The sequence below is a fragment of the Ambystoma mexicanum genome, chromosome 5p, assembly GCF_040938575.1.
Source record: "Ambystoma mexicanum isolate Mex_15411 chromosome 5p, UKY_AmexF1_1, whole genome shotgun sequence".
Lineage (NCBI taxonomy): Eukaryota > Metazoa > Chordata > Amphibia > Caudata > Ambystomatidae > Ambystoma > Ambystoma mexicanum.
Window position 1 is genome coordinate 142328466 of NC_090930.1, and position 25818 is coordinate 142354283.

At 45.2% G+C, this 25818-nt stretch overlaps 1 protein-coding gene across 1 annotated transcript in view; it reads left to right on the forward strand.

Annotated features, from left to right (window-relative positions):
- The window catches only part of MTMR8 (myotubularin related protein 8), a 710603-nt gene extending 693072 nt beyond the window's left edge, over positions 1 to 17531 (forward strand). The window contains exon 14 of the mRNA XM_069612538.1: positions 7545 to 17531. Coding sequence (XP_069468639.1) covers positions 7545 to 7826 — 282 coding nt within the window. The 3' untranslated portion in view covers positions 7827 to 17531. The remainder of the gene's footprint in view (positions 1 to 7544) is intronic.
- The last annotated feature ends 8287 nt before the right edge of the window (positions 17532 to 25818 follow it).

Genomic DNA, 25818 nt, shown 5'->3' on the forward strand with positions numbered 1-25818 from the left:
CAAATGAGTGTTACCAATGCTTCAACACTGTTCTGTAAAAAATCAATTTCGTATCTCTGTTTAAATGTTTGTTTGACCCCTTTCGCCACATATCGACAGTAGAGATATGCACTCTGTTTATTGTATGAGTAATTTCTGACTCTTTGTTTTTGTGATACTCTGTATGACTTTTGATGTGTAACTTGAAAATCATTATGCAAAATAGATGTTGCCACATAAAAATAAGAATTTGATACACCCAAGTGCGATACTCAATTCTTTTTCTGAGAGTATGGTGATTGAATAGTAAGGGAGTGCACCAGCTTACAGCAACCCATTCACTTGCATCTTTGTTTTTATTGAGGATGATCCAGACTTAAAAGTCCATGACCCCTACTGTATTCAGTCCCTAGATACTGTAGATGAGCCAGTAGCAAATTCACCTGTTAACAATCGGCTTCTTTTCAGTGACCTATTGAAAATAACTGCTGATCATTTTAAAATACAAACCCACATGACAGAGGAAGACACTGATTTTGTGGACAACATTCTGGATGAAAAAGGGCCTATAGGTCAATATATACCTTTATTGCAGTCAGTGAAAAAAACACATCACACCTTCACTCTCTACACCTTCTCTAACTAGAGCTGTAAATCCACATGTATGAGCGCAATATAAATAAAATATATCATATAGAGAAATGGTTTAAACCGGCTCCAATGCATCCATTATACATCAGGAGTCATCTCAAACCAGACTCCCTGGTCGTAACTACCTGTCAGAGGGCAAGCACTCCCTTAGCTACATCTGTGGCCCCTCCAGATAAGGAGAGTAAAAAACATCATTTTAGGGAAGAAAGTTGCAACCTCTGCTGCCTTCCAGACTAGAATTGCCAACGACACAACCCTCATGACCACTTTTAATAGGGCCCAATGGGCTCTAGCAGAGTAGCTAATAGATGGGGTACCATATCCCTTGCGTACTCACATGGATGATGTGCCTGAGGATGCAAATAAGGAATCTAAGACCCTTGGTCAAATTTCAAACACTTTTTTCGTGGTCCGGGGTTTTCAAGAGCATTTTCAGCTCGGTACTCAAGTTAGGGACAGCCATCATCCTTTCTGTCCACCTTCGCAAAAACATTTAAGAGGTTGGGGCAATGGTCAAGCCACTAAAGGTGTAGCCACCCCTACAAAACAATGACGCACACATCAGATTCCCTCCCATTTCTCCCAAGTAGGGAGTCACCTTTCACTATTCACCCACGCATGGGAGGGAATCACTATCTACAGGTGGGTGTTGTCAGCTGTGGCAGAAGGCTACTGCATCGTGTTCCTGGAATTAGTGCGATCATCTGTCCAGGTCCAGAACTATGTCCGAAGAACACCAATAAAGACTCGAAGCAGAGGTGCAATCCTCCAGCACACGTAGACAAGGATATTCATTTTGTGTACTTCCTTATTCAACCCTACAGGAAGTCATTCCTCTACTAAAGAAGGGAGACTACATGGCAACATTGGACATGAAAGATGCATACTTTCATATTTCAATTTTTCCAGCGCACTGAAAGTATTTAGTGTCCACTCACTACCATTTCAAAGTCCTACCCTTCAGCATTGCATCTGCCCACTGGATATTCACAAAGTTACTAGCAGTACTGGCAGCCCACTTACACAGGCAGTCCATTCCATTTCTAGCAGCGCTCTCCGCTTACACTGCATCACAAAGTAAAGTGTCCTGGTGGAAAGTTCCAGTTAATGAAGCTTTCATGGAAGCGGTTTAAAGGCTTTGTCCCCCAATTGTTTCAAATCACCCCAACCCATGGGATGGGATTGAAATGTGGTACTAACATTGATGGGCTCGTAACAAGGGACACACCACAAGGGACGCTTGTCTTCCCCTCCAACGAGAGGGTCCAAAACATGGTGCTTCTGTTAGTCCTAAAACAAATCCTATCACGGTCTTGCCCCCCCAGGGCAACCATGCACCAGTCTTAGACAACCTTAGACAACCTTAGACAATCCCTAGGGGGTTGTGGATAACTATGCCCCCCCCAACCTTGCTTTTGTATCTCAGGGCCTTTGTGCACTGTGTTACTTCGAGATTACTCCGATCATACTCCTATAGAGACAATAACATAAGACACAAAGAAAAGACATGAATCGATTCAATTATAACAATAGAATACATTTATTTATGCACCGCAAAGCATGATGCAAGCATTACCAAAACTATGCAAATCTCAACTTTGCACCTTTTATGCTTCTGGTGCAAATCTACCATGCAATAACTATAAGCCTTACAGGTTTCTAATGCAAGCGTCAGCATTCCTCTCCAATCCACACCATACTTCACACTTGCTCTCTCTCAGACAATCCCGGTCTGATTTCCCCTTTCCCAAACCCAAAGCTCTTTGTGTGAGTGTCTGTTCTAATCAATCAGTTTAGGCCATGAACCATACTTTCCATTTGCATGAGCCTCTCTCCCCTCTCCAGATCTGTCTTTGTCAAGTCTCTCCAAGTCTCTCCAAGTCTCTCCTCTGCAACCAGCCAGTCCGTGTCAGGCCTCGGTCTCTCTCTGCCAGATCGATCTCATCAAGGCCTTATCAGAATGCTTCCCCAAGCTCTCGATCTCCCAAAAGCCATCGGATTCTGCTGCACCAAGACACCTCTCCCTCATCGAACTCCATCAACATCTAGCACCATCTCAACAATTAGCGCTAGCAACTCCCCTCTCCCCTGGTTATACTATACAATGACGTACTCATTCCCGATGGTTACTTTAAGCATTCCTTTGTTTCTCTGTGTGTCAGCATTCTATATAAATGTGCCTGAAAGTCTGTGTACTTTCACTCCGTGTTCTTGTGTTCTGTGTCAATGTGACATTGGACATCATATCTATATCATGGCCTATCTGTCTGCGGTGCCTGCCTCCTATTTCTCCATTCATACCCATTCACTCCACTGTTGGCTTCACAGAATCCTCTTTCCGTGCCTGTGTGCAAAGGCTCTCCTTGCCTGAAAAGGGTCCTCTCCCATCTCCCCATGTGTCGCTGCCTCCACCCTTTTCTGTCTCTGCGAACACCAAACATTGCTGATTAGGCCTCCTTCGCCTTCCACTCGGACAAGGTTTGTGTTATGTCTCTGCCAAGCAAATGTTTACGAATACTTGTACTCAGTGTAATTCAAAACAATCTTCGCACACCATGGCGCTCCTGTCTCCATCAGAATGGATTCATAGGCCTCATGCTTTCAATAGTTCTTACTCTTTCTCTTGCAATGCGAAGCGCCATCTATATGCTCAAAGCATATTCTAAGTGCACACTCTACGTGTATGGTGTCTCTACAGTTTTGTAGTTACATGTGACATGTAACTACAAAACATACCAATGTGTCATTCTAAGTGGCTCTGCATGTCATGTCAGGCCTCATTCATTCGCTATAGTGCCTAGCACATTTCTCTCTAAGCCTAAGCGCTACATTCTAATGCATAATACATCATTCTAAAAGCATCTCTTCCAACATATATGGCAATAACATAACTAAGCCAACCCTTCATACAACGGGGCCTATTTCTCTCTTCAAATGCGTGGTTACTAGTCAGTACTAATCAGAACTAAACAGAATGTATGATGGATAACTAAACATGATGCAATAATTCCTAAAGGGGTAATACTATATAATGGTTCTGTAACCAAGTAGCCAAAAGTAATGATGTGTAATGATTCTGTACTGATAACAAACCAGGCCTCTATATTATCAGGTTCTACACTTCAAGTCCCTTGTTACACAGCTGGTCGTCGGATATCTGTTCAAAAGGTAATGCTCCTTCTTGGAAAGATGGCTACATGCATCTTTCTAGTGCCCCATGACAGGTTGCGCATGCGTCTGGTTAAAGAGTGGCTGGCGAACATATCATCTCAAACACACGGTCAATGGGACGATCTAGTGGTGGTTTTGCAAGCAGTGTTAAGGGCACGACAGTGATGGGCAAAACAGAACTCACTAAAAGGCAAACCCTTTCTCACCGCTGCAGTGCAAACCACTCTAGCAATACATACATCACTTTCAGGTATGGGAGCTCTTTATCTCCAACAAAACGGCACACAGCATGTGGGCATCATCTGCTGCCCAAACAGATGAACATCGTAGAGTTGTGGGCAGCGTTCAGAGCTTTACAAGCATTACAAAGTCAGTTGCCAGGGAAGACGGTTCTAGTCCTCCCAGAGAGCACTATTGCCATGCTTTACATCAACAAGCAAGGCGGGACACACCCACCAAGTCTGTCCAAACTAGCACAAAAGATATGGAAATGGTGTCTGCAAAACATTTACGTCCTGTCAGTACGTTCAAGGGGAACATAATTTTCTGGCAGATGTCTTAAGCAGAAACACAGAGCTTCTCTCAGAACATGAGTGGGAGCTAGACACAAGCAATTTGAACAACAACTTCACACAATGGGGCGCCCAGACATAGATCTATTTGCAACAAGAGAAAATGCAAAATGCCAATCTTACGCTTCTAGGTTTCCCCAGACAAAGGGGGAACAGACTGTGGATCAGTTGGTCAGAGATTTGTGTATGGTTTTCCTCGAACCCCGCTTCTCAACAAGATAATCCAAAAGATGCACCACGAGCATCTAACCATGATTCTCATAGCTCCAATGTGGGCAAGGAAGACCTGGTTTTTGCATCTGCTCAAAATGTCACTTTTCCCGCCAATGAAGCTTCCAATCCCTTAAAACATGTTAACACAACATCAGGGGGACAAGCATCCATCCACTTCCTCAAGCACTCAATTTAGCAGCTTGACTCCTGAGGTCATAGAATTTGGTAATTTAAATTTACCTGAACGATGCATGGATAACTTAAAGGAAGCACGTAAAACTAACACGACACTGTTAGTATAACAAATGAAAACGGTTTGTGGTTTGGTGTCAAAGATCTAAGGTCAATCCATTGATTGTCCACCTTTTTGATATATTACACTACGTGCTACACTTGTTGGACTGGGGTCTGGTGTTCAACTCGCTAAAGGTTGATCTAGCAGCGCTCTCCGCTTACACTGCATCACAAAGTAAAGTGTCCTGGTGGAAAGTTCCAGTTATTGAAGCTTTCATGGAAGCGGTTTAAAGGCTTTGTCCCCCAATTATTTCAAATCACCCCAACCCATTGGATGGGATTGAAATATGGTACTAACAAAGCTCATGGGTCCTCCATTTGAACCCCATGCATAAAGCAAGCCTCAAAGAGCTAACCTTCGTGACTGCCTTCCTTATAGCCATCAACTCTATAAGCAGGGTGCGCTATCAGTCACAGACCTTTTTGTCACCGTACACAAGGACAGTTGTCTTGAGGACACTTCCACGCTTCTCTCTTAATTTCATTTGAAAATTGATTTCTTTGAGAACCCACAAAACTCTGGAGAAAGATCCCTCCATACACTAGATGTCAGGAAAGATGTCATATACTACCTGGATAACACTATACCATTAAGAAAAACTGATCAATTATTTGTTTCCCTAGCTGCAGGTAAGCAAGGGGGACCCTGTCTCTAAAGCAACAATTTCAAGATTGATCCTTGACTGCATTCAACAATTCTACATGTTATCCAATAAAACACTTCCGTTTACACCCGGGGCACACTCCACTGGGGTACCGGGGCAACTTTGGCATTCATCGCAAATGTCCCCCAAGAGGGAATTTGTAAATCGGCAACATGGAGGTCAGTGCACACATTCACGCAACTTTGCTGTGTTGAGACTCCTTCAAGAAGCGATTCTTGGGTAGGACAGGAGGTTTTGAAACATCTTTTTGCCTCTGTACCTTCTAACAACCCACCTCTTTCATGTACTGTTTGCTAGTCTATACAAAGCAAGTAATTCTGAGCAGATTCACAAGCTTGAGAAGGCAAATATTACATAACTGTAATCGTCTTTCTGATGCTGCTTAAATTCACACCTGCCCGCCCTTCTTCCCCTTGTTGGGAGTTAAAGGTACATGGACAGTTTACCCCTCTCTACCTTCCGGTACTCTTACATACTTCATACTCCCTCATGGCAGAAACAAAACACTCTCAAGACCTCGACATGTGACGGACCATGGGTACACTGCACATCACACTAGAGATAGTATTAGACATGCCCTTTCAACGAATCTTTCGAATTTAGAAAAGTCCAGCAATACTCTGCACCAACCACTAGATGTCGGCCTAGGGAAAGCATCTGAATGTAAGCAGATGAAATCATCAAACATAATTACAGGTATGTAATATTTGTCATATATATGTATATAGATTTAAGGAAATTAATGCTTGTGTGTGAACCAGTAGTAAGATTCATTCCATTGTGGTGATTTCCTTGGTATGAAGCTGGAGGCCACCATTGTGTGAAGTTATAGTGAATGTATAGGTTATTTTTGTAACCTGGTCTTATTCGGAACAGAGTAGTTTTCATATGAATAATTAAAGCTGTCTCCTACGCCATTAGCTTAAACATGAGGTTGTATGTCAAGGGTACTTTCTTACTGGAGAATTAGTAGTGTTCGAATGCTATACTTGAACCGATGATTGGACTTTTGAGTTTGCACCGACATTAAGAATTATACTGACTTGTGTCATAGCACGCTGACGTTTTGTTGATTAAAGTTAATAAAGAAATTAAACAAAAAATGGTGTTTTACTCGAGAAATCAATAACAAAGGTCTCCCTTCGAAGTACAGTTATTTAGTCACACTTTAATAGAAAAATCAACACGATTTATATTCAAAACAAAAAATATACGTACATAGTATGACACACCACAAACCATATAGCCTAACCTTAACATGAAGGGTGACCTCATATAATAATGAGGATCATCATGTATTATAAAGAAATTAAAACAAGACAGTATTCAATTGGAAGTGTTTTGCACAGAAGTGTGAAATAATTAACAGCACAGATCATATTGATATTGTATTTACTGTATAAACAATTTCTGAAGAGAATCCAGAGATGCATGTAGAATGTATTGAAAAAAGGGGTCTGTGTCTGTATGTCGACCCGAGTACTTGGGTTTCGGGTATAAGGGCCTATAGCATAAGAACGGCCCAGCCTTCTTCTGGACAAGAATGATTTTCAACAACTCAATCTTCTGGCTGGTTGCAACTGTATTGTCATGACTGAAATTTTAGTAAATGGTGCCAGTTATATAGTAAGTAGGTGATCTTTATTATTTTTGATTGCAAGGCAGACTATGTACATGAGGCGGCACTCACTGTGGTCTTCAATAGTTGAGTGTGGTTTGCGAGTCAGGAGTGCTTGGAAATGAGGTGTCACAATATTGCTTGGTCTGAAACGGAATGGGGAAAGACTGAGAGGGGAATGAAGGTAAAGCACCAAATTAACATACTCTAAAAATAATGTTTGCCTTCCTTTACTACTCAAGAAATCAGACAAACCAACATTGAAGAGGGTGTTTTATTTGAAGTAAAATAGGAAAGACTGAAATTTGCCAGGGGTCAAAACTAAAGAAATGCAATCATGTCCAGGCATTGACACTAATCACTTGCTTTGTCCCTCTACAGAAACTACCTGTTCCGGATGGTGAAATCGCAGATGAAACCAGCATTTTGCCAGAGCATCCCAGCGCATCGCTGGAATCGACTGTCAACCCTGGACTGAACACTCCACTGGACTATGAAGGCGTGCCATTGGTCCAGCTTTCCAATGGCACAGACTCGGAGTTGCCCGAAGCACCCCCAGAAAAGAATCAAAGGAAAAAAGAGGGACTTGAATCTATTCAGAATCTGCCCGATGCCGGAAGCCATGCGACGATGGCCATTCATATTGGTGTTGAAACCAAATGAATAGCAACACCAGGATGCAGATGAGAAGCAGCCATTCTTGGCCTTCTAACTGAGATGGCACTCTTGCAGAAAGCCTGCAATACTGGGTCTCCTTCTGCAGGACTCCCTTTGAGGGAGTGCAGAAAGTGGCGACAACAGAATGATGCAGGTTCTCATTTGTATGACCATGCAATGGAGCCTGGTACTAGGGCCATCTTTAATCTGGCAAAATGGCAGTGCCTGAGGACACCAGGCTATGAGGTCTTGTTTCCCTGGGATGTTCTCTGCTGCTCTCACAAGGGCACATTCTCGGACAGTATTTTTACAAGGCTGCGGAAGTCCACATGTTTAATTATTCATTTTCAGATTTAGAGGAATACACCCGTCCAGTCCCATGCCTGCAGCACAAGAGTCGCATCAACTCAACTCGGTCGATGGCTTAACACTGTAGCCCATGTTTAAGCGCTTCCATGGCCCTACTCGACTGTTAAATGGTACTGTCCCAGTGTTACTACCCTCCGATGCGATGATGCTGCTGTCTGCAGTGAATGATGGAGACATGTTTGACTCCATATATTGTCAATTTCACAGAGGTCCCGTGACATTGTGGTGGCAGGCTGTCCAAATCTGTGAAGCAGTGGCACAATAGTGCTCCCAAGCGCATCCATTTCTTTTGTTTTTTAGTGTTGGTGTTCGTAGCATTTTAAGAATTTAACCAGCACTGTTTCCGATTTCTGTACACCTCTATCCTAGAAGAGAAGGTATGGTTTGCTGGGGGAGCCCCACAGCACGATGTATTGTTTTGGAGCAGGCATTGGCTGGCTTTGAAAGCCATTTTAAACCACACTCTTCACGTCGCGCACTTATTAAAGTATCGGCTGCCTCATACAGGGGTTTTCCAGGTGTCCTGCTTTGCAAAGCTCTTCCTGTTTCTTCTCCGAGTTAATCACAGTTCAAGGGCAGAGGTATTTACACCTGGCATCCTCCTGTCTGAAGCCAATACTTACAGGGCTCGGGAGCGCTACTGCCACACGTTTACAAATGTACTCGAGTGTGTACGTTTCTGGGGGCTTTTAACATCTTGTCTATGAAGTCCTCTGTATTAACAGTTTGTTTATTGGCGCATTGGCGCATTGCGAATGCCCCGCCCTTCCAAAACTCCATTACTGCAGGTATACATGCCATTGACCGTAATCGTGTATTAACTGACTAAAGCGTCTTAAAAATGTTACATTAATCCCATAGAGGATTTTATGTCCAAGTACATTGATATCTTCGGTCTATAGGACGTATATGCAATTCCTAGTTGTCAGGAGTGACTGTCTGGCAAGTACTGTGTACCCCAAAGCGGCCTCTATGGAACGCTTTGAAAGTCCCTGGCACAGTAATCTGGAAAGACCACAGCCGGGTAAAGGGTTTAGTTTAGTTTATTTTCTTTTATAGCGCCCCTCACCCAAGGGTATCTGGGCGTTTATACTTGGACACAGAAGCAAGGTTACACACATCAAATACAAACCCCGCCAGGCGGGGAAGAGGTGATTTACAGTTCACCTTTTTGCAGAAATGGGTACTGGAGGTGTGTTACAGATCACCTTGAATGAAGAGTCAGTAATAGAGAGATCAGAGCAAAGGCAATCATTATTAGTTACATTCATACATATATTTACATAGATTTGGAACATTAGTAAAATTATTTGCAACCCAGCAGTGGGCCGCACACTCAGGAAGTATGTGGTTATCAGGATGGGGATTTGACGTGCTTAGGAGTCGTTTGGACTGAGGGGCCAGGCTTTGTTATATGCTCATTTTAATCGTAGATACTGGTTTTTGAAAGAAAGATGAATAAGCATTGCAGCGACTTTTGTATTCCTACATCCATTCCATCTTATTCCATACAAGTGGGAATGTTGTTGCATGGAAGGGGACAGGACCAGGTCTTCGAGGAGGGAGATCTTTGCATTACCATAAATAGTCATTGAAGTGACTTCCAGTTTTCATCTTGGAGGGATGGAAGTTGTAGTAACTCCACAGAATACATTTGTACTTGTGAAGTAGTTATAGAAAAATTCAATACTTAACTGGAGATTTTCTTATGTTGTATGTTTGAAGAACTCTTATTTTGTCTTATTCCCTAGTACAGATCTATTGTGTTTGCCTGGTGAGGAAATATGCCCGCTGTTCCCTTGCATATATTTATATGCATTACAAGGGCCTTCTGGCTCACCACACGAAAAGGCACCGTCTACTGCATATTTGTGTTAAAAGAACACAAGCAATGCATAGGAAGGCTGCCCTCTTGTAAGGGCAGTACCCGCGCTTCACTTTGACAAGGGCATTGCATGAGCACAGTGCAGTCCCTGGTGGATCAGATCAAACGTTCAACCCATGTCCCTGCGCACTCCATACCTTTAAGTTCCAGCCAACTAGGACATGAGAACGATAGCATTTACTGGTTGAAAAAATGGGACACAGCACCCAATATATTGTAAATGAGATAAGTTAATTGCGCACTTACTGTGAATAATCCAACTTTGACATATGCCGGTTAACAGGACAGCTTTGCAGTTCTTTCCGGACGCCACTTTTTGGAAAAGCAGAGAGCAAGACCTATCGTGTTTATGGGGAGGGGAGTGGGAAGTTGCAAAGAATGGAGAAGGACTGGTACTAACCTATCAACCTCCCCTATGATTTGTAAAGCGCTCTGTTGCTTCTCGAAGCTAGGTCTGCACTCAATAAATGCCCTACTACTAATAATAATAATAATAATAATAATGGGACTCTAATGAATGAAGATCATTTTGAAAGTGGTCACCACAGAAAGTGTTTTTTTGGATTGAGATAACTCTGACATTCATTTTCCTAAATGATATAAGCCAATTATCTCTCTCGCCTCCCTAAGGATTTATTTTACGAAAGGGTTGTTTCTTTATGCATTGATTATAGGGGTAAATGACAAGGAAAGTGTTGTGGTTGTTGAATTGTAACTGGGAACTTTTAATTTCTCCTTTTTTTTCCTTTTATTTTAAGTACATCTACTAGGACATGCCTTTTTGAAACATTTAGAATAGCAGCAGATTATTGGCTATGAACCGGTTTTCTGTGCTTAGAACCAGTGATTGTTTTGCTTGTCTTGTATGTTACTCCACTGCCATTTTCTTAGCCCTGTGTGTCACGATGAGCGATTGCTTTGAGGGACAGTCTAGCCTTATGGCCTACAATTTCAATCAAGCAGGAAAAGCAACAAATCAAAAGGGGCTAAAGTTCCCTGAAATTCTCTGAATGTTTGGTAAGGTTGTCTGAGCTAATGGGAACCAGGAATGCCATAGTCTGGCACGTCCATAGGTAATAACTCTTGTTTACATTCTTCACATTTGAGTGATCTACACAGATACAGGGTTCGAAATTGTTGGGAGCCATTTAGCTCCTGCTTGTACCGTAGGAGAGCCTAGCTAGCTTGCAATCAGTTACCAGGAGCTATCTTTGTCCCCCAACGCCAACTGGTGCCTTACGAACATGCATATGTGACATTCATTTGGACTGTTTGAGAATATAAATAAAGCAGAATAAGCACACATCTAGGATGCATTTAAATCTATTGTACATAATGGGCAAATAGTTAAAGTGTACATTTCATCTGGAAGTTAGATTTGTGGTGTGCTGTGTACCCGTTCCTGGTTCCACAGCGGTAGTGCCTGCCTACTGGATGATGCCTGACACCCAGGAGCTGGTTTTAGCTCCAGCGTTTTGAATCTTAATTTTGAACCCTGCAGTTACATTTGGAAAAGGATTGCATTCGGCTTTTGATAATGTTTGCGTCATTCTCGTTCAGTTGCACATTATAACATTGCATCAAAGCCTCTGTCCTGTAGTTCTTACTTTTTTACTCCCCCGCCACCCACAACCCTCTTTCCCATCCTGATTTATTTATTTGAATGGGGAATGGTGGAGGTCAGGGGGAAAGTGTTTCCTACTTTTCTTGGCTGCTACCTTATTTTGTATTTGTGTTTCTTCAACTTTTGGTTCCTTTTTTTTTCCTATCAGGTTCTGTTGATTTTTGGCATATTGATTTTGGTTTCCTGATGCTACTTACCAATGTACGTTATTATTGGCAATATCTTCACTGATTACTTCTAGATATACCCAAAGGAAAATGGAGTGTTGCGACTCGAGTTTAGAGTTGAAACTACTCCTCCTACCCAGGCCCTAATGTTTAGCCACAAAAGCTGGCCTCTTGTAACTTGCATAAGACTGTTTTTCTATAACTTCTGTACTTGCCAAATATATTGTATTGCAAGTTATTTGTGATGCGACCACTGCGGTTTCAAATGTATGCCAATATTGTGTTTGAGCTTGGGGGGAAGGAATGTACTCTGCTCATCATACCACTGGAAGTGACTCTTGCCACTGCCCCTTACTCTACATTCAATGCAGTGTTTTAGTCTAGACCCCTGCTCAGCATGACTCAAACCCGACAATGCTTTTTAGGTCAGCCTTAGAACATATAACTAGGACCTAAAGTGATATTGTTTTGCATTTGGTGATTTTATATAAACATTTCTTAATATGTGCACCTCACCATGTCCCGAGGACGCCCTATCCAAAAATGTGTTTAGCCTCGGTACTCCTGATCTCCTCATGGGTGGAGGGGGTGTTGGAGGAGGGCAGGCACTCAAAAGGTTTCTAAACCCTATAGTATGTGAATGTGTCTGACAAACCTTAATACCAGTCAGTAGTTGGATTAGCAACTATCTGAGAATAAATTGCATTCTGTTAGATCATTTAATTGAGAAATTGAGATTATTTCGATCAATTACTTAGAAATAATTTGTTTTGGGCATTTAGTAGTGATGGTAACCATCATAATGATTGTGTTTAAATTTTAAAAATTCTTGATAAAATGTTATGCCCACAATTCAGATTTCTCAACTCGTTTTTAAGGAGTGTTGGCACAACTTGAGTTGTTATGTTTAGCTTTTCTATAAAAAAAAAGAGCTTGTCCCATTGCCACCCGCTGAGCAAGGTTTTTGGAAGTCCACTAGTAAAAACGGTCTTTGGCCACACTTGTGAAATATTGCAACACCACCAACTGTTTTTCTTTTCTGGTTGGTTTGTGAGGTGCGGTTGGACCACTGACTTGGTTTGGTTGCTGAATCCCAAGTGGGTTATGAGGTGAATACATGTGCCATTGAGCCAATTCTTGGACTGAGCTTTATCATCCACCAGAATACTATATGTTGGTCACAGACAACAATGGTGTCCTGGAGGTATTGATGCAAAGCAATGTTCTTTTGATATCCATCTAGTTGCTCGGACAATGACTGCTTTTATACTGTTCAAGTTTAATGGAACTTGCAAAGGCGGTGTGACTGGCTGGATAAAGCATTAGATTAATTGGCTGGTAGTCTAAACCTCTACCATTTTGACCTAAGAACTTTATCTCCCATTGACTAAGATCGTAAATGTAATCCGGATCAGTAAAATAAATTTTTCATGCATGCATTGCCACAACAAATCTAGATCTCCTACCTCCTGTTGTAAACGAGTTTTGAAATGAGGTCATCGGTTTTGTGAATAACTACAAATGATTGTGCAGGGGTGTAATTTTCTATAACTGGGAAGTAACAGGGATGGAAATAGTACTCTAACAGAGCTAATCTTCAATGGGTTACTGAGCTATTTTGTAATATTGTCTACATTAAAAGGCCAGAATCTGGCATATCTGGGGACCTTAATGATTGGTCAATCCTGCGCAAGGTGGTTTTGGAAACTATTAGAAACAACAGTGGTTTTAGCTGAAGGGCAATTCTATGGTGTATTCTGCCATAATGTTTTAGTGAAATCGCCTACACCTGCCAATCTGTTTTGACCATTAAGTGCTAATTTGTAATAATTCTAAAAATAATGTTGGAGACAGTGATGTGGCTGCTTCCTTGCCATTGTTCAAGTGGCTGCTATAGCAGAGAAATACAATGTTTCTGCGACACCCGCTTGCCATAGTGCTTGTTTGTGGTAACACTGCAAGATTTCCTGGCTGTTTTTTATATTGATGCTCCGATCCATATGTAGTAGTTATCTACCATGCACTGAAATGTTAGTCTTGTTCTGTTGCTCTTTGTGCAAAATGCAAAAGTAGGATAGGCAAGCTAAAGTTAATGAAAATTTCATCTATCACATTAACGTCAGCTGGAGTTTGAGACTCCATAAACTGTGATTCTACACATACCCCCATACTTAATCGGAAAATCACAAGTCGGTTTTGAATAACTTTTTTTCTTTGCACTCAATTTTCAAGTGTGTATTTGCTACATATATCAGATTTTCGAGAATGGGTGTCTATCCAAATTTGTCTACTTGTTATCGGTCATTATAACATTGGAAGGTAGTGTTGAATTTGAGGAAGTCTCTTTTGTAAAGAGTGGATCATGGTAGGAGGTGTGGTTTGGGATTCCTTGCTGTTTGGGTCAGAAACATGATGACGCAAGATCAAGTGGAAACTCATCCACTTGGTACAAAGTGTGAACCTGACAATACCTTTCTGCCTTGGCACTTGCTGAGACTGCCCCACATATTCCAATGCAGCCCAGTTTTAGAAGTCTCTCCCCTTTACTCAATTCCTTCCCTTATTCCTACGGTCATTCATCCTAGTCTTCCCTTCCTAACCATCGTCTTTAATCTATTTCTTTCCACCTCTCATTTTCGTTCTTCCTTCAAACATGCTATTATTCTTTTTCTTAAACCTTCCCTTGATGCTTCTTCTCCTGCGAATTTCCGTCCTATCTATTTTCCATCCTACCTCACCAAAATCCTTGAATATATTGTCTATTCCCAACTGTCTTCCTTTTTGGACCACAACTCTTTGCTCTCCCCATTTCAAAATGGATTTAACCTTCTTCACTCTACCAGAACTGCTCTTATTAGTGTCTCTAACTCTTTACTTACTGCTATTGGTAGGGTTTTGCTTACTTGTCACGTTAAGCAATCTTCTATTCTTATTCTAATAGATTACTTCACTGCTTTTGACACGGTGGATCATTCTCCTCTTCTATCCTCTGTCTTCCGTAGGCATTTCCGGTTCTGTTCTTAGTCGGTTTCAATCCTATATTTCACATCACTCTCTTTTTTCTATCACCAGGGCTGGAAAATCCTCTCCTACTTGTAAATGACATCTTGGTGTAATGCAAGGGTTGGTTATTATTCCTCTTTTCTCGCTTTATACTTCTTCACTCTCCAATATTATCAAACCATTTGGATTGTCCTGCCACTTTTACACTGACGACTAAGATCTTTCTATCCTTCTCTCATTTGTCTGATACTGTCCATGCTTAGATTACTGCTTGCCAACTCTATACAAACCGGGATGCATTCGGGCTTTCTCCATCGTAAGCACTCAAACTGAAATTCTATTCATCCCCCTCCTCTAATTCCTCCATCTTGTTTTCTCCTACGCTCATTCCCATATCACATCACGCTCGCAATCTTGGTGTTCTCTTTCACTCCTCAGTCTCTTTTTCTTCCCACACATTCAATATTGCTAATTTCTGCCCTATACAGCTATTAATACGGAAAACCCACCCTTTTCTTTCTTTACTCTGATCTTTTCTCGACTTGATTACTAGTGTGCTCTTTTGATTGGCCTCGCTGCCCACCATCTTGCTCCTCTGCTTTCCATCTTCAACTTTTCCATCCACACTCTCTGCCTTCGTTCAGCTCGTCCATCTCATTTCTTCTATTGCCTAGCTCCATTTAGAATCTTGCCTCAGTTTTCACTTCTTGAGCATCCTCTTTCAATGCCTACATGGTCTTGCTCCCCTTTTATCTTTCCTCTCATTTCTTTCTAAATTCGCGCTCATTCAGGACTCGCTCCTCCTTCTAATAGTCCCAACTCTTCTGTGCCTTTATGTTTTAACTCCTTTTTTGAATGTGCCCCTAGGGAGTGGAGCTCCTTACCTTGACCTGTCCCCTCTTCCCCTCTTTATTCGCATTCGGCTCTACTTGGAAAACTCATTCACTGTCCTTATGATTTATTTGTTACCGGAGTTATCGCTCATATTATTGTACCATTTTATTTCTGTACAGCGCTTTGGTGAAAGTGCTTTATAAATTCAATACATTCAATTAGTCTTCTGTGTAAAACGATACTAAGACTTTAGGAAATGTAAGTAAACTTCAGACATCTATGTTCTTTTACCTGTGAGCTGGTCTGCAAGCTATAATTACTTAGGGCTTTATTAGAGCACATAGTGCGAATCAATTACTTTGTAGATGTTTAACTTGTAGCCTTACTTTCATGTATTTCATTGTGGTATAGGTATTTCAAGTAAAAAATCATTGCGATTATGAAGTGGGTAAACCGGTTTACAGACGTTTTCAATGAAATACTTCAACTCATTCTGCCCCTAAAACTCCTTGGAAGGGTAGTAAAAGCACCCCACTGGAAAGTAATAAAAGACAAATGTTTTAGCCTCTGTACTCGGTGTGCATAATGGCCGAATTGGTGTAGTTCTTTCATTATCAAATGATGCAATGTTTTAGGGTCTCTGCAGCTTCACAAGGCACATAGTCGGGCACATCTGTATATTTCGCTCATATGGATTGCTCTGTTTCTTAGAGTAGGCTTTTGGAGAACAAATTGCAATAATAGGTCTTATCACATTCATTAACCTGGAGTAGCAAATATCAAAGTGACATTGATTATAAATCTTACTGTGGAGGACTAAGACTGTGAATGACAGCCTGTCACCATACCGGTCCCGCATCCCTTCATCCCAAAGACATTGACTGCCACTAATGACTGTTACCAAGGGCACCCGAGTTTTAGTTTGCAAGAAGAAATTAAGAAAATGTTTTTGTAATATTTTGTGCTTTGAAAAAAAGCAATAATTCTTTGCACCAGGTCATTAAATACACAACTGCACCTCACTCAAAGATGCCTCAATAGAGACTTTTCTGCTTTATTGTATTCATATGATGCTTTGATTTTTCCTTATCTGTGAATGTGCTGCTGGTGAAATCTAACTTGCTTTTATGATGGCTGGCAACCAGATCACATACTTCCTGGAAACCATGCAAAGTGCTTTTTCTAGGTTGCTTTGTGTGTCAACTGGCACCTGCTTTCTGATTAGTGATGCCAAAAGGGACATGAATTGTCAAGTATTAAAATATAGGAACATTTCTGATGTTATTTATGAATTAAAAGTAGGCAAATCCTATGTTTAAAATGTGCCATTTGTGAATGCCTGTTAGCACACTTTGTAACCATGTGTATGCACTGATTTCTTGACGTACTACTGGTGTTGTGACCTGCTGGGACCAGTACCATATTAACTAAGCATCAACTTGGAATTCTCTCACCTTTCTGATCCTAGCTTACCATGCATCCTACACAATCTTTGTAAAATGTGATGCTGAAGTATCTTTGTAATCATGGTACTGTTGTCTGTCAAATGTCTGTAAACTGGTTTGTTTTTTCCAGGTGTACTAAGGTTGTTGGGCATTCCTACAACAATTGTATATCCCTAAATATGATGCAATACTAATCATATCTTTGCTGTCCTACTTTTATATTCCTTCCCTCTGATATTGCACTGCTATCTTTCTTTGTAACAATCTTTTGTTCCTGTATGATTATTTTTTTTAAATGAATGTAAAGCTTGTGATGTCAATTCAACATTTTTTTTATTTTGCTACTAAGGAAAAAAAGACAATACACACTTTTTAAGGTAAAAATGCTAGTTTATCTTGTCTGTTTTCTAGTGCCTCAGGCAGCCTATGCCTGCTCCTATTACGGAGTAACACAAAGCCTTTGCATCTATTCTATTTAGTTACATTTTTATATAGTGCTCTCACTGCCAAACAATTCTGAGTGATCGTAGAGAGTGGCTATGGAGACATTCTGATGCAATACAAAGATATATTTCCTATGTTCACAGGTTCACTTTCAAGAGGTTATGACGGGATTCTGATGATTTATGTGGCATTGTCATTGCTCTGACAAAGGTCATCACTGTCTTTTGGACAAACGTTTCAGGGAACAAGTGGGTCATCTGTATTTTGCATAAATGAAAGGTGTTTTTAAACCTTTGATAGGGAGTAATAGAGTTTCCCCAGAACCATTTGTACCCGTTTGGAGAAGAGCGGCACTCTAGAATGTTCTCTCCTTTACAGATTTGTCATGGTTTTCATCATACCCGCTTGTCTATGTCTAACCCCAGAATGTCTAATGGTCTAAATGCCCATATGGAGTGGTCAGGTTCTGTGGCATAGAATAGTGCTGTTCTCGACGCAAGGCTCAGGAGAGAGCTGGGTCTCTCTGCTTAGCACAAGAGAAACAACTTCCCCTGAGCACCTGACCGGTTCAGTTTTGGGTAGAAATATTGTCATGGGCCTACCACCAAAACATCTCGATAGCGATCCATCTGAACTAGCAATAAAGTGCCTCTTAAATATAGAGTCTCATAAATAGAAACACTCAAAGAATGTTCTCACTCCTGCTTAGCAGTCATTTATTAGCTGGAGTAGGTGACAAGCATTACAAATGGCATAGTCAAACAATAAGCAGTCCCAAATGTTAATACTAATGTAGTTGAATGTAGTTCCGTCATCCTCCTCTTGTATTATTGACTTCAAGGAATCTAAAAGTCTACAACCATTCAGCAATGTGAATAGCCATCTAAAATATTCCAGAGTATGGTGAGCTAACCACTGTAAACCCGTTAAATTGGAAAGGGTTAAGCAACTATCGATAGGCCATGGCTTCTAAGGGCAGTTACCTAAACATGTATACGAATGCAGGTTTAAATTGTTGAAATGCACTTTCTGGATTTTTTTCCTCACATCTAATAGTGCATATCTGAGTTCACTTCTCCTAGCTGGGGAACAGTAAGTGTGAGCATAGGCTTGTGAATGTGCTTTTCCAAGCCTTGCCACACACCACAGTCTGTATTTATCATCACTCTAAAAACCGATGGAAGATAGCTTAACAAAAATACATCTTGATCTCTGATTAACCAAGATTACAGAAAGAAAATCATGTAATTTTAAAAAATGTTTTAAAGGTCTTAAAAAAAAGTTAAAAGCCTTAATTCAGCATCAAAATATAGAAAGTAGCATACAATTTTAATTTTGGGAAAATTGTCAAAGGGTCAATTTTTAGTACCAGAAAGTAGATTTACTCTGCTGTGCTAAATGTGTTAAAACTCTTACCACAACAGGTCAGGAATTCTCTCCAGCCCTGTGGTTCGGCTCTGCCTGCCAGCTATGCCTCGTTTTATAGGACTTGCTCACCAGAAACTTGTGAAACTGTCTGCTCTTCTTTGAAGTGTTGCTTTATAGCTTGAACAGGAAGCCGATGCTGAGCTGAGGAGGTGTTGGGGGAGGATGCATGTCCCAATCGTTAGTGTTTATCTTTTAAAACAGCCAGAACACATTTTTTCCATTGGCTTTCAATTGATTTAAAAATAACTATGAACATATGGGTCTCCTTACCAAAACTGTAATCTTAGTCCTCTGGTGACCCAGAAGGAGTCTGAGGCACAGAGGACATTTTCAAATGATTCTTTTTTTAAATCAAATAAGAAAAGGCCTATTTATGCCTATCGCTAAGGGGATTTTCCCTGCCAAAAAAAAACAAAACTACGGGTGCTTGTCAGTCATCAAAGAAATCAAAAATATGTTCTCCATCCAATAACCTAATGCTATCTGGCCCTACCACTAAAGAAAAAGAACCCAAGATCGGAACACTGTGCTGCTGGTTAAGACTTCCGGTGACAGAACTAGGTGGTTTTCTTCTCAGGGTAGTGTTCTGAGTCCCAATAAAAAAGGGTATTATTTAAAGTCGATAAAGTTCCTTAACCCTCCTTACACAATCCTCAAGAGATTCTGTAATTCGTGGTATATATTTAAAGTCTTAACATCTTTACACATAGGGATCCTTCTCGTATCCTTTCCCCAATTCCTTGTATGCTTTTCTTGTGATTTCTCCTGTCATAAATTGATTCCTCCAGATTCGATTAATTACTTCCCCTGTGTCTCTGATGGGGCCCTCCAGGCTTTCGTGATTCCTTATCCTTAAAGACAAGTTGACACAGGCTGAAAAAAAAGCATACATTCCCTATGTAAGAAAACAACCAAAAAACATTGAGACAAACTAATACATTCAAAGTAAATCTTGACTAAAAGTGACGCCTTGTCTGCTGCACAGTATCTCTTTTGAATGCCTAATCAATCAGTTAGATGAACAGTGTTGCATGATGAGAATGATGATGGAATTGTCGACACATCTGTGTTTCGGCCTTGTACCACGGGTGAGATGTAGTAACTATATTGGCCTTCATCAGGACGAGGAATTGTGAAACCTACTCAAGTATGAGGTATCCTGTGATCTGGAGAAACAAATAACATACACAAAGTTGGGGTCCTTATCCGGAAAGGTAATATTCAAAAAGCCTCTCGGCTCTGTCATTACTTCAACATGTCCCAAAAGGGGAACATAGCAGGGAGAAGCACGTATGGGGCAGTTTCGCAGCGGTGTATTGAGATAATCTGAAAACACACAAGGCGTGTGTTGGAATTAGACATTATATGAAGCCCCTCAAAGTGTAGGTGCTACTCAAAAGAGGTGGAATAAATTACCTGGGTGGTAAGACCCAATATGGTCAAGGGTTTGGAGAGTCCACTTAAGTTGGGCTCAGTTCTGTAGGTGAGTGCATGCTGTGAAATTGAAAAGAGGCAGAGGTTCAGAGTGGTCCCTATGGTCGATTCTGGCATTCAATCCCAAGAGTGGTGCCTTCTACCCCCAGTGACTCTGGACACCCTGCGGTCCATCGGGTACCTGATGAGGGAGGATCCATGGAGATAAATCTAGCACCACATGTCACAGAACCCGGCTAGGAGCATGTGTATCCCAGTGCACATAAGCAAATTAAAGGAAAAGGACCTGGCGTGTCCGGGGAGTATGATACCCTGTTTCCCAATGCTTGATGCGGGTGTATCCCTCTGTGCTCCACTGCTCTTTGATGGTCTTCTGGTGCTCGTCCCTGCTCCTTAATTCTCTCGCGGTACTGCTGGCTCCACGGCCCAGCAGCACTCTGCCCGTCAAGGACGTTCCTTCATCAGAGGCTCTCCTCTGCATAAGCTTCTCTGCCTCTCGTTGGGTTCTTCGACTCTTTAAGTTTGTCGCCAGCACTTGGAGGCATTTTGTTTATCTTTGTTGGTTATGTCAAATCCAGCATTACCTAAAGCCAAGGAGATGGGATTTGTATAACTGGTTGTCGAAGGCGATACACCAGTTAGTGCCGGCATATTAATTCCCATGTAAGCAGATAATGTTTCTCTTATAGGGAGTTCCTCATGGGAATAGGAGTCCTTGTTCACCAGAGCGGAGTCACTCCCAGTGAGGCTCCAATTGCCCAGACCCTTAGGAAGGGTCTTGCTTAGCGGGCTCACCTTCCTAGCCTAAAAAGGGGATGGCTCCCTTCTGGGGAGAAGGGACAGATACCATAAAATGTCAGTCCCCTCCCAATCTAAGCCAGCCCACTGCAAAGTTCAAAAACGGAAAACTGCTGGCAGGTGATGTCTCATAGACCTTCCATTGATTTGAAATCTAAATGGCCCATCATAGTGATGGACAAAAGGAAAACGGAGTCAAGGCTACCCCGCCCTTAAACGCACAGGTAGTGCTAGAAAACCCTACGGATGGCTATGAGCTATTTGGACTAGCCATATAAGATCACACTTACAAAATGAAAAAATACTGGTAAAACAAAATGTTTTCTAAATCAAAAGACATCATAAAATACAGAGGAGCAAGTGAAGATCATTGTCATTCACATTACATAAACCGTGCAAATTCAATGCATAGTGTAATTGGCAACAGATAGTGTTCTTCTATGTACTGTAAAACATTGGCACATTTCTACAGCAGAAATGTGCTGCTAATGTTTTACAGTACATACAATAACACTGTTACTAACTACACTATGTATTGAATTTGCATGGTTTATGTAATGTGAATGACAATGATCTTCACTTGCTCCTCTGTGATTTTATTATGTCTTTTGATTTAGAATACATTTTGTTTTACTAGTATTTTTTCATTTTGTAAGTATGATCTTAGGGGCCGATTCATGGAACAAACGTGCGCCGAAAATCTTCGCGCAAGCGGAAAAAAACAGGCGCACGCGTGCGATCCATGGAAGTCCCTGCGCGTGTACACCCCGGGATGTGCGCCAAACCCGTGCATGGCGCACAATTCACTGCAACATCCCGAAAGGCGTGCGCGTCGCGCACAGTGAAAGCGCACAACCTCGGCGCATACACCAGAAAGTGGGCGGGACACAGGGCGTAACGCGCGGAATGGGGAACAACGCGCGAAAATAAGGGCGTAACTGGGGATGTACTGCAGGGAAGCAGACAGAACGCCCACACGCACTCGAACCACACGTATTCATGGAATCGAATAGGGCAAAGCCACGCACAGCCAAAGACACGCACAAGCCGAAACACGTCCGCCACACGAAGGCAGGCGGTAGCGTCCCTGCGCATTACAAAAGTGGCAACATACAGCAATTGGGCCTGTGCGAGCGGGCTATGTGTATTTCAGGGGTTCGCGTGAAGTTTCTCACGCGATCGGGCCTGGGGGAGCGGGCTATGTGTATTTCAGGGGTTTCTTGTGAACTTATTCACGTGATCGGCCCTGGGGGAGCGGGCTACGTGTATTTCAGGGGTGCGCGTGAACTTTTTCACGCGATCGGGCCTGGGGGAGCGGGCTACGTGTATTTCAGGGGTTCACGTGAACTTTTTCACGCGATCGGGCGTGGGGGAGCGGGCTACGTGTATTTCAGGGGTGCGCGTGAACTTTTTCACGCGATCGGGCCTGGGGGAGCGGGCTACGTGTATTTCAGGGGTTCGCGTGAAGTTTCTCACGCGATCGGGCCTGGGGGAGCGGGCTACGTGTATTTCAGGGGTTCGCGTGAACATTTTCACGCGATCGGCCCTGGGGGAGCGGGCTACGTGTATTTCAGGAGTTCGCGTGAACTTTTTCACGCGATCGGGCCTGGGGGAGCGGGCTACGTGTATTTCAGGGGTGCGCGTGAACTTTTTCACGCGATCGGCCCTGGGGGAGCGGGCTACGTGTATATCAGGGGTTCGCGTGAAGTTTCTCACGCGATCGGGCCTGGGGGAGCGGGCTACGTGTATTGCGGGGGTGCGTGGGGAGCAGCACACGTGAATTGCACGTGTGGGTCCTCCCAGGTGTTCCCTCTACACCCTCCACGGCCCCTGCAGGTGGCTCACACCACAGGGGCCTACCCAGCACATGTTATGCAGGCACCCCATCCACCATGGCCATGCCCACCAGCCAACCCACATGTCAACTTGCACTACTGCCCACCAACGCATGTCCCCCTGCACCCCCAGCCACCAGGGGCAGCCTCCACCAGGCCCCCACCCATGTCTCACACCACCCCCACCCCCCAGCACTGTGGGGCACCTGCCAGCAGGCCCCCACCCATGTCCAACTCATGTTCCCCACCCCCCCCCACCCCCCAGCAGTGCAGGAGCAGCCTCTACCAGGCACCCACCCATGTCTCCCACCCCCCAGCCACCAGGGGCACCCACCACCAGGCCCCCACCCATGTCTCCCACCACCCCCACCCCCCAGCAGTGCAGGGGCAGCCTCCACCAGGCCCCCACCCATGTCTCCCACCACCCCCAGTCACCAGGGGCAGCCTCCACCAGGTCCCCACCCATGTCTCCCACCACCCCCAGTCACCAGGGGCAGCCTCCACCAGGCCCCCACCCATGTCTCCCACCACCCCCAACCCCCAGTCACCAGGGGCAGCCTCCACCAGGCCCCCATCCATGTCTCCCACCACCCCCACCCCCCAGCAGTGCAGGAGCAGCCTCTACCTGGCCCCCACCCATGTCTCCCACCCCCCAGCTACCAGGGGCACCCACCACCAGGCCCCCACCCATGTCTCCCACCACCCCCACCCCCCAGAAGTGCAGGGGCAGCCTTCACCAGGCCCCCACCCATGTCTCCCACCTCCCCCCACCCCCCAGTCACCAGGGGCAGCCTCCACCAGGCCCCCACCCATGTCTCCCACCACCCCCACCCCCCAGCAGTGCAGGAGCAGCCTCTACCAGGCCCCCACCCATGTCTCCCACCCCCCCCCCACCCCCAGCCACCAGGGGCACCCACCACCAGGCCCCTACCCATGTCTCCCACCACCCCCAGCAGTGCAGGGGCAGCCACCACTGGGCCCCCACCCATGTCTCCCACCACCCCCACCCCCCAGCAGTGCAGGGGCCGCCACCACCGGGCTCCCACCCATGTCTCCCACCACCCCCACCCCCAGTCACCAGGGGCAGCCTCCACCAGGCCCCCACCCATGTCGCCCACCACCCCCACCCCCCAGTCACCAGGGGCAGCCTCCACCAGGCCCCCACCCATGTCTCCCACCACCCCCACCCCCCAGCAGTGCAGGGGCAGCCTACACCAGGCCCCCACCCATGTCTCCCACCACCCCCAGCCCCCAGTCACCAGACGCAGCCTCCACCAGGCCCCCACCCATGTCTCCCACCACCCCCACCCCCCAGTCACCAGGGCCAGCCTCCACCAGGCCCCCACCCATGTCTCCCACCACCCCCACCCCCAGCCACCAGGGGCACCCACCACCAGGCCCCTACCCATGTCTCCCACCACCCCCAGCAGTGCAGGGGCAGCCACCACTGGGCCCCCACCCATGTCTCCCACCACCCCCAACCCCCAGCAGTGCAGGGGCCGCCACCACCGGGCTCCCACCCATGTCTCCCACCACCCCCAGTCACCAGGGGCAGCCTCCACCAGGCCCCCACCCATGTCGCCCACCACCCCCACCCCCCAGTCACCAGGGGCAGCCTCCACCAGGCCCCCACCCATGTCTCCCACCACCCCCACCCCCCAGCAGTGCAGGGGCAGCCTACACCAGGCCCCCCCACCCATGTCTCCCACCACCCCCACCCCCCAGTCACCAGACGCAGCCTCCACCAGGCCCCCACCCATGTCTCCCACCACCCCCACCCCCCCAGTCACCAGGGCCAGCCTCCACCAGGCCCCCACCCATGTCTCCCACCACCCCCACCCCCCAGCAGTGCAGGGGCAGCCTCCACCAGGTCCCCACCCATGTCTCCCACCACCCCCACCCCCCAGTCACCAGGGGCAGCCTCCACCAGGCCCCCACCCATGTCTCCCACCACCCCCACCCCCCAGTCACCAGGGGCAGCCTCCACCAGGCCCCCACCCATGTCTATCACCACCCCCACCCCCCAGTCACCAGGGGCAGCCTCCACCAGGCCCCCACCAGCCCCACCCCCCAGCAGTGCAGGGGCAGCCTCCACCAGGCCCCCACCCATGTCTCCCACCACCCCCACCCCCCAGCAGTGCAGGGGCAGCCTCCACCAGGCCCCCACCCATGTCTCCCGTCTCCCACCACCCCCACCCCCCAGCAGTGCAGGGGCAGCCTCTACCAGGCCCCCACCCATGTCTCCCACCCCCCCACTCCCCAGGGGCACCCACCACCAGGCCCCCACCCATGTCTCCCACCACCACCACCCCCCAGCAGTGCAGGGGCAGCCTCCACCAGGCCCCCACCCATGTCTCCCACCACCCCCACCCCCAGGGGCAGCCTCCACCAGGCCCCCACCTATGTCTCCCACCACCCCCACCCCCCAGTCACCAGGGGCAGCCTCCACCAGGCCCCCACCCATGTCTCCCACCACCCCCACCCCCCAGTCACCAGGGGTAGCCTCCACCAGGCCCCCACCCATGTCTCCCACCACCCCCACCCCCCAGCAGTGCAGGGGCAGCCTCCACCAGGCCCCCACCCATGTCACCCACCACCCCCACCAGCACCTGCCAGCAGGCCCCCACCCATGTGCAACTCATGTTCCCCAGCCAACATGTCAGCACAATCTAGATCCCTGGTCCCTATTGTCAGCCTCCAAATGCAAAACACCCACCCGAGTATTGCATCCA